Raw genomic sequence first — 12,500 nt, forward strand, 5'->3', positions numbered from 1 at the left:
CACAACAGCTAGTTCTGGAGTAGGCCATTCAACTAGCCCGCTTGCTTACGACGAGACTCAGGCTGCGCAGTCGGCACCTGCTTCCTTATTTGGGTTTTGGGTTGCCAGGTTTTAGCCTATGACAAAACGGTTGAAATTGTGATTGTGAAAAAGTGATCGTGTATGTGTAGGGTGTATTTCATACGCAATCTGGCAACCTGAATGGATCAATGATTTTAAAATGAAGTTTGATGGCCATGCAAATTACGGGAGTTTTCCGGGAGAAATAACAAAACGGGAGGGTGCTGGGAGATGACCTTGAAATACGGGAGAAACCCGGGAAAAACGGGAGTGTTGACAGGTATGTAAAAGAGAACACCTCTAGCAGTTCTTTAGACTGAACCGATAGAAGATGTCCATCCTGTGCAGTGCAAAGTGAATGCATATTTACACATTTAGCTTGGGAATTGTCCTAACTGCTAGTGTTGTACACAGTCAAATGATTTCTGACCTTGTGTGTGTGTGTGTGTGTGTGTATGTATGTGTGTTAGTGGTGTGTGCTGCTATTGTGTGTGTATGTGTGTGTGTGTGTGTGTGTGTGTGTGTGTCAGTGGGGTGTTTTAATGATGTTTTCTAAACAAAGTTCGGGAGGAGCCCTTGGGGATGATTGACAGCAATTAACTCACCTGTCTTCCGCCGCCAGGGTATTTAAGCCCCGCCTCCTTATCCATACGTCACACGCCGCGGCGCTCGCAAAATTATCCCTCCTCCTCCCCTTACTCCTCCATTTCACTGATGGCCCAGTTACGCATCCTCCTTACACTGGGGGGTGCAAGTGGCCATCGCTCTATCGCGATCTCCGCTTCAGGCATTCCATGACCACGGCCAGCTACCATGCCAATCACGCGCTTAGCTTATACACTCGGTATAGCAATCATGCCGACGGGCGAACTAGTGAATGTAACCTTGATGCTCTAAGGATCTCTACAGGAAACTCCCTGTGCAGGAAGTGCACCAGCTACAAAACACACAAAAACAAAGACAGATTGATGTGTGTGCTGCTATTGTGTGTGTGTGTGTGTGTGTGTGTGTTTGCATGTATTTGTTTGTTACTGCTGTGTGTTGTTGTCTTTGTATGTATGTATGTATGTATGTGCGTGTGTGTGTGTGTAAGGGTATATGTGTACCTGCATGCTCAAACAGGCTGAACTTGTCTTTTAGAGAGAAACGAGGAAACTTTCTCTTTCTCTTCCTCTCTCTCTCTCTCTCTCTCTCTCTCTCTCTCTCGGTAAACAGATGCAGTTTGAGGACTGCCTGCATTGCTGTGGCATGGTCTTGTTTATAGAGGAGAGGTGATAGAGGGGATATCGAGGCCACATTAGTTCTGCCACATGGCTTTTGTATAAGATCTTAGTGTGTGAGAAAGATTGGATTAGGTTCGTAAATTGTGTTATGTACTGTGTGCATGCGTGTGTTTGTCTGTATGTGTGTGTGTATGTGCATGTGTGTTTGTCTCTGTATGTGTGTATACATGTATGTGTGTTAGTGGTGTGTGCTGCTATTGTGTGTGTGTGTGTATGTGTGTGTGTGTGTGTGTGTGTGTGTGTGTGTGCATGCATGTGTGCTTGTCTTTGTGTTTGTGTGTCCATGGTATGGGTGCAAAGGGTGGGTGCTCATCTATGTTATGTGCAGGTTTGCAGGTTTGCTTGTGTGTGTGTGTGTGTGTGTGTGTGTGTGTGTGTGTGTGTGTGTGTGCATATGTGTGAAAGAGAGAGAGAGAGAGAGAGTGAGAGAGAGAGAGAGGGGGGGGGGGGGGGTTGTGTGAAGGGGTGGGGGTTGGTTATAGCATCCGTATGCCTGAGCACACATGTACCAACAGTGTGAGGGAAGGTAAGCAAATTAGTCAGAGCACTGAAGCACTGAGGGGTGTGAAGGTGCTTGATCTATGTTCATACACACACTCACAGACACGCACATACACATGCACACGCACACAGACACACACAGGCACACACACACAGACAGACACACACACACACACACACACACACACAGGCAGTGAAACAGCAGTACAGAGAAACATCACATCAAATTAAATTGAGCTATTAAGCCTCTTGTGGACTGACATTTATAAAAGAACAAAGTTTAGACTTTTAAGAAAGACACACAATGGGTGAAAGTTTTTTTAAAAAACAATATAGCTTTATGGCTATGATATTGTAACGATTTGATAGCGACACATACAGTTGTCCAATCAAATGGTTTATTAACTGAGAACGAGAGCAGAGACACAGACACAGAACACAATACACACGGAGCAGGTCAAGTACACACACACGCTACACATACAGGGGTGGACACATCCCCCCACACAAAAAGGATCACACACGAGGGAGAACTAAAAGGGAAACATGTTACAATAAAGACGCTTACTTTACACTTATAACTTAGGAGAAATAAAGACATAAACCCCAAATGTTTACTCCCGCATCCCAGCATGCCCTGCGTGGGAGAACGCTATGCAATGTCTTGTGCGCCGACGTTACAATATAATTAGGCCCAAATACAATGAATATGGTGACTTATTAGGAATATCAGATGCCACAAGATTGGTCACGTTATAAGCTTGTCTTGCATCAACAAAGGGCCATGTTGTTGAATGTGGAGCGAAATAAATCCTCTTTGGGGTAATTGAACTCTCCCTGGTATTTACCCTGTTGATAAACTCCACTTACTGACTGCATGTGATCAAATGCCTTGGAAGGCCACAGTGTGTGTGTGTGTGTGTGTGTGTGTGTGTGTGTGTGTGTCTGTGTGTGATGATATACGTTCAACACAAGGTAAATATATGGATGGAACATTGTGGTTTTTCGTCTTTGTAGCTAAGCTGTCTGTCTCTGCTTTACATCATTAAAATGTGTGCTGAGACCCAGAGCATAACACTGATACAGCACCAGACGACCAAAATAGGTGGAGTATATGGTGTCCTCGTTGATTAAATAAACTATTTGTGTATGTTTGTGTGTGTGTGTGTGTGTGTGCGCGCGTGTGTATGTTTCAACTTTAGCGGCGGCCACCTTTGAGGACTTCCAGATCCGTCCCCATGCGCTGAATGTGCACTCCTACCGGGCGCCGGCCTTCTGTGACCACTGCGGCGAGATGCTGTTTGGCCTGGTGCGGCAGGGCCTCAAGTGTGACGGTGAGTCTCCGCCGGCAAGTCTGACCGCGGCCAGGGACGGACCGAGGGCTGGGTTGGATCAGGACCCTGAGTTCAGAATCAACTGAGAGCTGAGCTGATAGAGCTGTCTGTCTGTTTACCTGTCTCTCTGCCTGCTTCTCTGCCTGTCTGTCTGTCTGTCTGTCTGTCAGTTTACCTGTCTGTCTGCCTGCTTCTCTGCCTGTCTGTCTGTCTGTCTGTCTGTCTATCTCTAGCTGCATTTCCAAAATAAAATATTTGTCAAAATTCCACAAAGCACAATGTACAATTATGAATGTTTGGTGTTTCTTTTAAGTAATATGCAACTAAATATGAGTTTTATCTTCTCACAACAGTCATTTTAGATAAATGTGACAAAGGACCTCTCAAAATCTGACACCTTTTTTACAGTTGATCTTTAGTTTCATCCACCAAAACCCATGGTAGCTAAATTGCTAGTCAGAATGTAAATTAAGGCAGCTACAACGTGGGATAATTCTAGGTTTGTATAGTCCAAATTTAACATTATAAATCTTGCCTTTTGCTATTGCTCAGAGTAGACTTGCACCGATGTCTCACGTCGAACCAACAGACCAAATAATCCCGTCTTTCTAGACCACATGCAACGTGACAGCTTTTTGAACGCATTTAGAATCATGCGAAAAATTTGTTTTCGTTTCACTTTCGCAAAATAGTGCTAATTTGATACGTCTGAAAAAACACCTCATGCGAGACAGGCTGACCAACAGATGGACAAGGTCAAGCAGACAGACAGACAGTCAAATAGACAGAGAGACAGACAGATAGACAGTAGAGTTCTCTGGATAACCACAGTCGTTAAAAGCATCACCACAATGAGTAAAATAGCACTTTTCACTTAAGCGCTCCCCACTCCAGGGGATTCCCTAGTTAGAGACCAGGTGTGCTGTGGTGAACTCCAACGTAGCTTATGTAACGCTCCGACACAGATAAACCGGTGACAGAGTCTTCTCTTCCTTATGCTTATCTCTCGTCCTCCATCCTATCAGAGTTATCAGATCTCCCTCTGTGTGTTGAAATGACATGTGATGTGAGTCATAATGTGCCTTGTTGGTATGGCTAGACACTTCGGATATCAAAAGTGCCAAAGGTATAATGCTAATGTAAGGTAAAGTAGTAGTCCAGCGCAAAGGTAGTTTGAAAACAATGTTTATATAGTTTAACCTCTCTCAATTAAGTGCCGCTAAGTAAGTGGAAATGTTTGGTAAAAAATAATTTCTCTTACACTGTGGCTGTTGGAAGATGGAAAAGCAATAGAAGTTACAAAAGTTCTGTCTATCTGTCTCTCTCTCTCTCTTTGTCTTTCCTCCCTTATCTCTATCGCCCCCTGCAGGCTGTGGGCTGAACTACCATAAGCGCTGTGCCTTCAGCATCCCCAACAACTGCAGTGGGGCGAGGAAGCGGCGCCTGTCGACCACGTCACTGACTAGCAGCCAATCCATGCGTCTGACCACCAGTGAGTCCCTGAGCACCGTCAGCACCAGCACCACCTCGGAAGAAACCAATCTCGTACGCTCACACACACAGATGGTAGGTGGAGCACAATAACACGCACACACACACACACACACACACACACAAAAACACACACACACACACACACATACACATACCCTCTGACCCCATCTCGTGTATGTGTCCAGCCTCGGACCCCAAGCGAGGCGCGGCGCTTCACCTGCCGGCCGGTGCACCTGGATAAGATGCTGATGAGTAAGGTGAAGGTTCCGCACACCTTCGCTGTACACTCCTACACGCGGCCCACCGTCTGCCAGTACTGCAAGCGCCTGCTGCGCGGACTCTTCAGACAGGGCCTCCAGTGCAAAGGCAAGTGTGTATGGCTGTGTGTGTGTGTGTGTGTGTGTGTGTGCGTCTCTGTGTTTGTGTGTGTGTGTGTCTGTGTGTTACGGTAAACTAACTTGTTTGCCTGTGTGTGTGTGTGTGTGTAAATGTAGAAGTGTTTTAAGGTAGTTGAGTATGTGGTCAGTTTGCGTGACTATGCATGGATAATCATTAGTATTTAAATCAATGTTATAGCATCACATGTTGAAATATATTTTGAATAATACATCTTTACATGTTTACCTCATCATAGTTAGTTATGTCTGTGTGAATAATTCCAAATTACATTTCAAGATGTCACCCAATGCTAAGAACGGCTATCTCCTTTAAGTGCCCATCTCTCTTTTCCACAGACTGTAAATTCAACTGCCACAAGCGCTGTGCCTATAAGGTGCCCAACGACTGTCTAGGAGAGACCATAGGTGAGATAATGTCCTGGCCACTTCATATGGGCTCAGTCCGCAAGAAAACACAATTTCCTCTTCATACTTATTGGGTGTATACTGCAAATATATATAAATATATATATGCTGTTAAAGAATGTGTTTGTGTTGTATGTATGCTGCTGCTGAGACCTTGAATTTCCCCCGGGGATCAATAAAGTATCTATCTATCTATCTAAATTGTGAGCAAGTGTCATACATTACTGTACAGTATACTGTAGGTTTTATCATGCCCATATACATTACTCCACAGTATAGGTTTAACACGCCCATATTTGGCAATGCATGCAGTGGTGAAGATTCCCAAATCTACAGTATGTTTTATTGTGTGATCGTTAGTCACAAGAGGAATGAATCAGTCTGTCTGTCTGTCTATCATTCTTACTTGGAATTCCTTTATTTCCTTCCTATTCTTCATGTTCTCTCTCTCTCTCTCTCTCTCTCTCTCCCTCTTTCGGTGATGGGTCTCTGTTCTTCCAATTTCCTGGTGTTCATTTCTCTCTATCCATTCAATCTGTCACCCTGTCTTACTCTGTTCATTTTTCATCTCCCTCTCTCTCTGTCTCTACCTCTCCATCTCTCCCTCTCTGCTATCATCATTTCTACCCCTCCATATTTCTCTGTCGCCTCCCTCTCTCACTCTCTCCCTCTCCATCTCTCTCTCTCCCTCTCTCCCTCTCAGACATCTTGAGTCCCAGTGCGGATACTGAGGTGCCCATGGACTACAGCAGTGAGTACGCCGACTCTGATAAGTCTTCTCTGATGGACGACTCGGACGAGGCCTGCAGCATCCCCGGGTCATTCTCCCCAGACAGCGGACAGGACGGAAGCAGTGGGGACCAGAGGTCAGGACAGGGCAGCACACACACACACACACACACAAACACACACACACACACTCAGACAAACGGACTGACACATACTCTCTCACACACACACAAACAAACCAACCAACACACTCACAGCCCCCTTTTTTGTGTGTCTGTGTGTAGTGTGAACATCCCTCTGATGAGAGTAGTCCAGTCCATGAGGCAGACCACACGTCGTTCCAGCACCTCCATCAAAGAAGGCTGGATGGTCCACTACAGCAACAAGGACACACTGGTACCACCACGCCTCATCTGGGCCAGTCTTCTTCTCTCTCTCCATTTCTCCTTCTCTCTCTTTACCTCTTTATCTTCGCACTCTTCCTCCATTTTCCTCCTCTCTCTCTATCTCTTCCTCTCTCTCTTTCTCTTTCTCTAAATATCCACTACAGAAATATACTAGCTTCAGCCCTCTTAGTCTACGTGACTGTTTCTCCTTTACCGAAATGTCTCCATGTCACAGGTCTTCTGGTTGGAGTTGTTGATACATAACGCCATTCTTGGTGGACATTACAATAATCAGTCAGTAGCCTTCACTGATCTCTCCTGTTTCTTTGCTGCCTAACACCCTTATTTCTTCCTTTTCTTTTTCTTCTCCTCTCCTGCTCTCCTTCTCCTCATCTCCTCTCCTGCTCTCCTCTTCTCCTCTCCTCCTTCCTCTCCTCATCTCCTCTCCTGCTCTCCTTCTCCTCCTCCTCTCCTCTCCTGCTCTCCTCCTCCTCTCCTTGTCTTCTCTCCTGCTCTCCTTCTCCTCTCCTCGTCTTCTCTCCTGCTCTCCTTCTCCTTTCCTCCTCCTCCTCTCCTCTCCTTCTCCTCCTCTCCTCATCTCCTCTCCTGCTCTCCTCTTCTCCTCCTTCCTCTCCTCATCTCCTCTCCTGCTCTCCTTCTCCTCCTCCTCTCCTTGTCTTCTCTCCTCCTTCCCTCTCCTCTCCTCCCCCTCCTCTTCTCTCCCGCATAATCACTTCTTATGGCCTCTCTCTGCCTCCTCTGTTCTTCTATCCAGTCTTCTATACTTCTACCCTTCTTCTTTTCCTCCCTTCTTTTCTTTTTTTCTAGCCTGCTCTTCTCTCCGTCCTTCTCTGGGGTCACGGCTCTACTCCTTGTTGACCCCGAGCTGACCCCTGACCTCTCGCCCCACAGAGGAAGCGGCACTATTGGCGCCTGGACTGCAAGTGCATCATCCTCTTCCAGAATGACACCACCAACAAATACTACAAGGTACGTGCAGCATCCCTGGGTCTGCTCTCAGTGTGTGTTAATCCTTCCTGTTGTTCACGCTCTCCCTCTCTCTCTCTCTCTCTCCCTACTATGAAGCCTAAGGCCTAAGAGACTGTACAATTACATTTGTTTTTAAAATGACTAGGTAGTGATCTGATCACAAGTGCTCCATTCTAAATGCAAGTGTAAACAATCCCCAAGACGCACTGTGATCTAATTCGATCACTTAAACCACTTGTCGTGCTGGTCTGAGATCCTGGACAATGGATTCTAATTCTAATGAATGTGCCGCTGAATCTGAGCTCAAGTGGTTAGCTCAATCGCATCACCCAAGATGCTTTCTAAAAACACAGCTCAACAGGCCCTATGAGTCAGCGATGGCTCTCTTCTCCTCTCTTCTCGTTTATTTTGATGACTCCAAATGTGTTTCAGGCAGCATAGCTGACTTCAGAGCATCAATAGTACAGTGTGTCTTTGTACAGTTAACAGTCAACAAGTACTGTCACACACACACAGACGAGACACACAACTTTCTTCGATTCACACCCTGTGTGTGGTCACATTTCACACACACACACACACAAACACCCGCACACACATACCCGCACCCACACACACACACAGACAGACACAAACACACACGTGCGCACACACACACACACATACACACAGAGAGCCAGACATGAGAGGCCATGGTTCCACGTGCTCCGCTGCACCTGACCACTGTGCCCGTGTGATTGAGCCGCCGGGCAGATTGTCCATGTCTGTGTACTGTATGTGTGACCAGACTGCGTCTCAGTTCTCCAGCCCTCAAAGCCCCCTATCCATTACGGCCAATAATGGAGCTCCTTTCTGCGCCACAGGGCCAGCCTGAGGAGTGGGGAGCTGGCCGGGCCTCAGGGGAAATGCCCCCCCCCCCCCCCCCCCCCCTCCCCAGCCCTGTTCTTCCCTAGCTAGCGCTCCTCACAGTGAGGAGGTGGTTTTGGGGCTCCACTCAGTTGTAAACTAATACATTATTACCTGGAGTGGCGGCACTTTACATATGATGACTCTCCAGAAACAAATGCCTAGCAGGTTGAAATTGGCATCTGCAGTGTTGGCACTTTGTTTGTAATTATTTGTTCATGTCCTGCTCAGCGTTGCAACTCTAAAGTAATTTAAAGCAAGGCGTTGGTAATGAGAATTGGAGTTTCTCCATTGAGTAGGCAGGGTTTATTAAGCGGGGGTGTATTCTGCTTAATTGGTTGTTTAAATAGTTGTGAGGTAAACAAAAATGTTTTTCTTTGTCCTGGCGTGTGCTCCTCTCCTCTCCTCTCCTCTCCTCTCCTCTCATCTCCCCCTCTCTTCTCCTCTCCTCCTCTCCTCTCCTCTCATCTCCCCCTCTCTTCTCCTCTCCTCCTCTCCTCTCCTCTCATCTCCCCCTCTCTTCTCCTCTCCTCTTTTCTCTCCTCATCCTTCTTTTTTCCTCTCTTCTCATTTCCCCCTTCTGTTCATTTCTCTCACACTCGCTCACCTCTTCTCTTCTCTCCATCTCTCCATTTTCTTTCTTCTCCTCCTCTTACTCTCCTCTCCCATTCATCCTCTCCTCCTCCTTCTCTCTCCACCTCTCCTCTTCCTCTTCTCCATTCTTCTCCTCTGTCTCTTCTCCCTTCCTCTCCTCATCCTCCTCTCTTCTACACCTCTGCTCCTCTCTCTCTTCTCCCCTTCATCCTCTCTTCCTCTCCTCTTTCTTTCCTCTCATCTTCCTTCTCTCCCCCCCTCTCCTCTTCCTCTCTTCTACATCTCCCCTCCTCCATTCCTCTCCTCCCCCTCTTCCTCCATCCCTCCTCCCCGTCCGCAGGAGATTCCTCTTTCTGAGATCCTGGAGCTGAGTCCGGCTGTGGACTTCAGCCTATTGCCCGCGGGTGCCAGCCCCCACTGCTTCGAGATCATCACGGGCACTATGCGCTACTTCGTGGGCGAGGACCCTAACCCGCCCCTGCCTCCCAACATGGCCTCTCCCCCTTCCCCCAGCAGTGTTGCACCCAATAGCGGTGTGGGGCGGGAGGTCGCCAAGGCCTGGGAGAGCGTCATTCGCCAAGCCCTCATGCCCATCATCTTCCAGGATGCGCCCCCCACTGAGGGCAACACCCCCCACCGTGAGTACAGGAAGTCACTGGGTCGTTCCATAATTATGGTTAGGGAAGAGATGACCGTGAGTACAGGGAGTCACCAGGTCATCCATAATTATGGTTAGGGAAGAGATGACTGTCGTCCAATAATTGTGGTTAGGGAAGAGATTACCGTGATAACAGGAGGTCACGGGTTGTCCCAGAGTTCTGGTTAGGGAAGAGATTGCAATGTACCTGCTCTTTGTTATCCACCTGAACCCTGTTGAAGTAGTGACAACATTGCAGCAGCATTTTAAAAACCAAAGCTTTAGTAGAATCCATATTTACTGTACATGTCGGACACTGGGCACTTCCGTATAGTCACTGGCATAATTGTCTTTCTCGGATTTTCCCTGTCCCTAGATGACAATACATCAATATACATTTAATGGCTACATAATCCAGGATAGAAGACTCAATATTTTTTACCGAGAAAGCAAAGCAATATGCCAATCAATCTGAAAGCACAGGATCAGTGGCCACATATTTCAACACAAGTACTCGATAGAGGGATTTAGTGGCCTCTGGCCTGGAGTTTTTATATAACGCTATTGATTTGTGTTTGTCAGGACAAGCCTCTGTGAGCATCTCTGTCTCCAACAGTCAGATCCAGGAGAATGTGGTAAGTAGACGAGGATTCCACCTGAGGAGATGGGGATTGAGGGGGGCGGTGTGTGTACATGTGAAGGTCATCACGTTTGATTTATCATGTCTCCTGTAGGACATTGGCATGGTGTACCAGATTTTTGCAGATGAGGTGTTAGGCTCTGGACAGTTTGGGGTGGTATATGGCGGTAAGTTTGTGTGTGTGTGTGTGTTTGTGTTTTATGTGTGTGTGTCTATTATGCTAACCCTTCTCTGGCAATTAATGAACTAAGTGGTGATAGTTATTTGATGAGATTGTCACACTTTGAAAATTATAGAATTCATGTACATTCATATTTTTTCTTCAATCATCATCCGTGCAAATTGGCAGTCCCATTTAAAGCAGAATGTTTAATTTGTTAAACACTTTGAAATACCATTGTGCAAGAAATGTCTATGAATTGTATGAATCTCAGTATATAAGGGTGATTCTTCAATTGGGGGCAATTTTGCCATCTCAAATTTTAAATTATAAAATCAGGAACATTTTGGTTTAAATTATGCCAAGACAATGCTTACATACTTTAATATGAAGGTATAATGCTGGCCACAACCGGGTTTAAATATATTTAAAATAATTTATATTTATTTGCCAACTGGCATTACAAAATGTCATTCCCATCACAACATCAAAAACTTGAAAATAAAATAAAATGATCTAACAAGGAGATAATTTAAACTCATTTATGTTGTAAACATTGTTAACCATCAACAATAAGTATAAATTCAAAATGTTCACATTCAGCAAATTACATATATTTTGATATTCTCAGCATCAAAATGTGATTTTCCGTGTTCAACAAAGTACACTTTTGTTTAATTTCTGGAAAAGTAGTTTTAGATATTTTTTCTTTGAATATGTGGATAAGTATTTCATTAAGCTTTTCATGTAGTAGCTCAATATTGAAGATAAAGCTATTTTTAAAGTATTTTTACTGTAAATTAAGGAACGTGGCAGTAATGACATGCTGTTCTGGTAATGACATCGTGTTTTGGAAATGACAAGCAATGCAAAAATGGGAATGTTTGAATACACAAAAATAGGAACAAAACTAAACCAGAAACCTCTATTTTTTTTTCTAGAGAAAAAACATGAAACAATGTAATAAAACAGCAGAAAATATCAAAATACAGACCATAACTATATTGAGATTATTACCGGTAGGAAAAACATGGTATGGTTTAACAATGCATATTTCAGACCTAAAATGAAACCTCCTTGAAATGTGATTATTTATGTTTTTTTTCTTTTTGTTGTTTAATCTGCATCCCTAGGAAGATACAAATAAATGTTTCATGGCAACTGGTCATCGACAATTCTTACGTATACTTCCAATGTTAAATGCGTGCTAGAGTGGACATCTGTAAAAGTTAAGGTTAAGTCAGTATAAGGTTAAATATTTGCATAAAATATTTGTAGGCCTACAGTAGCATTTATTATTGTTCCTTGACTGACAGAAAAAAGAGGTCTCCTATACTTTCCCCCTGTATTCTCTAGACCTTTCTGCTAATGTCTTGGGAGTCATGCGAGTTGAAAAAAAATAGGGTAAATTTGTTTTAGGAAGTAAGGTATCTCACTTGAGTTTCATTGCAACATCACACTATTAGGCTTCTTTAGCTTAATTTCTAAACAGATGATAAAATATAGATGGTGAAACAGAAAACTTGTCATTACCGCCATCACTATCACAAGTTTTGTATTGGTAATGACGGTTGCAGTAATGACATTTTTCATCTTATTTTAGGAAAAAATAAAAATCAGGGTCATGGATTTGCTAACATCATTCATCAGCTAGTACAACATGAACTTTAAATACACATAAATGTGAATATAATGTGAGTAATGTGTAAATAATGTGAATATTTCATTTTTTTTCATAACAATATTGCTGCAACAGCATTTATGGTAATGACGCTGAATAAGTCTACTCCATGATCAGAAGGAACACATGATTAAATTACTTACTTTTTCAGACATCAGATATCACTCTTCTCTCATGGCTGACATGTGCTTCCCTGTCACTATTCATTTCCATGGTTACGGCACAAACAAGTCTTATCCTAAAAAAATCCTAGTAGTAATCATAGACTGTCGCGGTAATGACGGTATTGTTGGGGGACAATA

At 44.5% G+C, this 12,500-nt stretch overlaps 1 protein-coding gene across 1 annotated transcript in view; it reads left to right on the forward strand.

Moving 5' to 3' along the window:
- Positions 1–12,500, forward strand: part of prkd2 (protein kinase D2) — a 56,422-nt gene that overhangs the window by 28,689 nt on the left and 15,233 nt on the right. The window contains exons 3-12 of the mRNA XM_042064324.1: positions 3,047–3,178; positions 4,548–4,744; positions 4,858–5,038; positions 5,407–5,475; positions 6,179–6,341; positions 6,489–6,600; positions 7,503–7,580; positions 9,421–9,718; positions 10,300–10,352; positions 10,452–10,524. Of these exons, the coding sequence (XP_041920258.1) occupies positions 3,047–3,178; positions 4,548–4,744; positions 4,858–5,038; positions 5,407–5,475; positions 6,179–6,341; positions 6,489–6,600; positions 7,503–7,580; positions 9,421–9,718; positions 10,300–10,352; positions 10,452–10,524 (1,356 nt within the window). The remainder of the gene's footprint in view (positions 1–3,046; positions 3,179–4,547; positions 4,745–4,857; positions 5,039–5,406; positions 5,476–6,178; positions 6,342–6,488; positions 6,601–7,502; positions 7,581–9,420; positions 9,719–10,299; positions 10,353–10,451; positions 10,525–12,500) is intronic.

The sequence above is a fragment of the Alosa sapidissima genome, chromosome 15 (assembly GCF_018492685.1).
Source record: "Alosa sapidissima isolate fAloSap1 chromosome 15, fAloSap1.pri, whole genome shotgun sequence".
In the NCBI taxonomy this organism is placed as follows: domain Eukaryota; kingdom Metazoa; phylum Chordata; class Actinopteri; order Clupeiformes; family Clupeidae; genus Alosa; species Alosa sapidissima.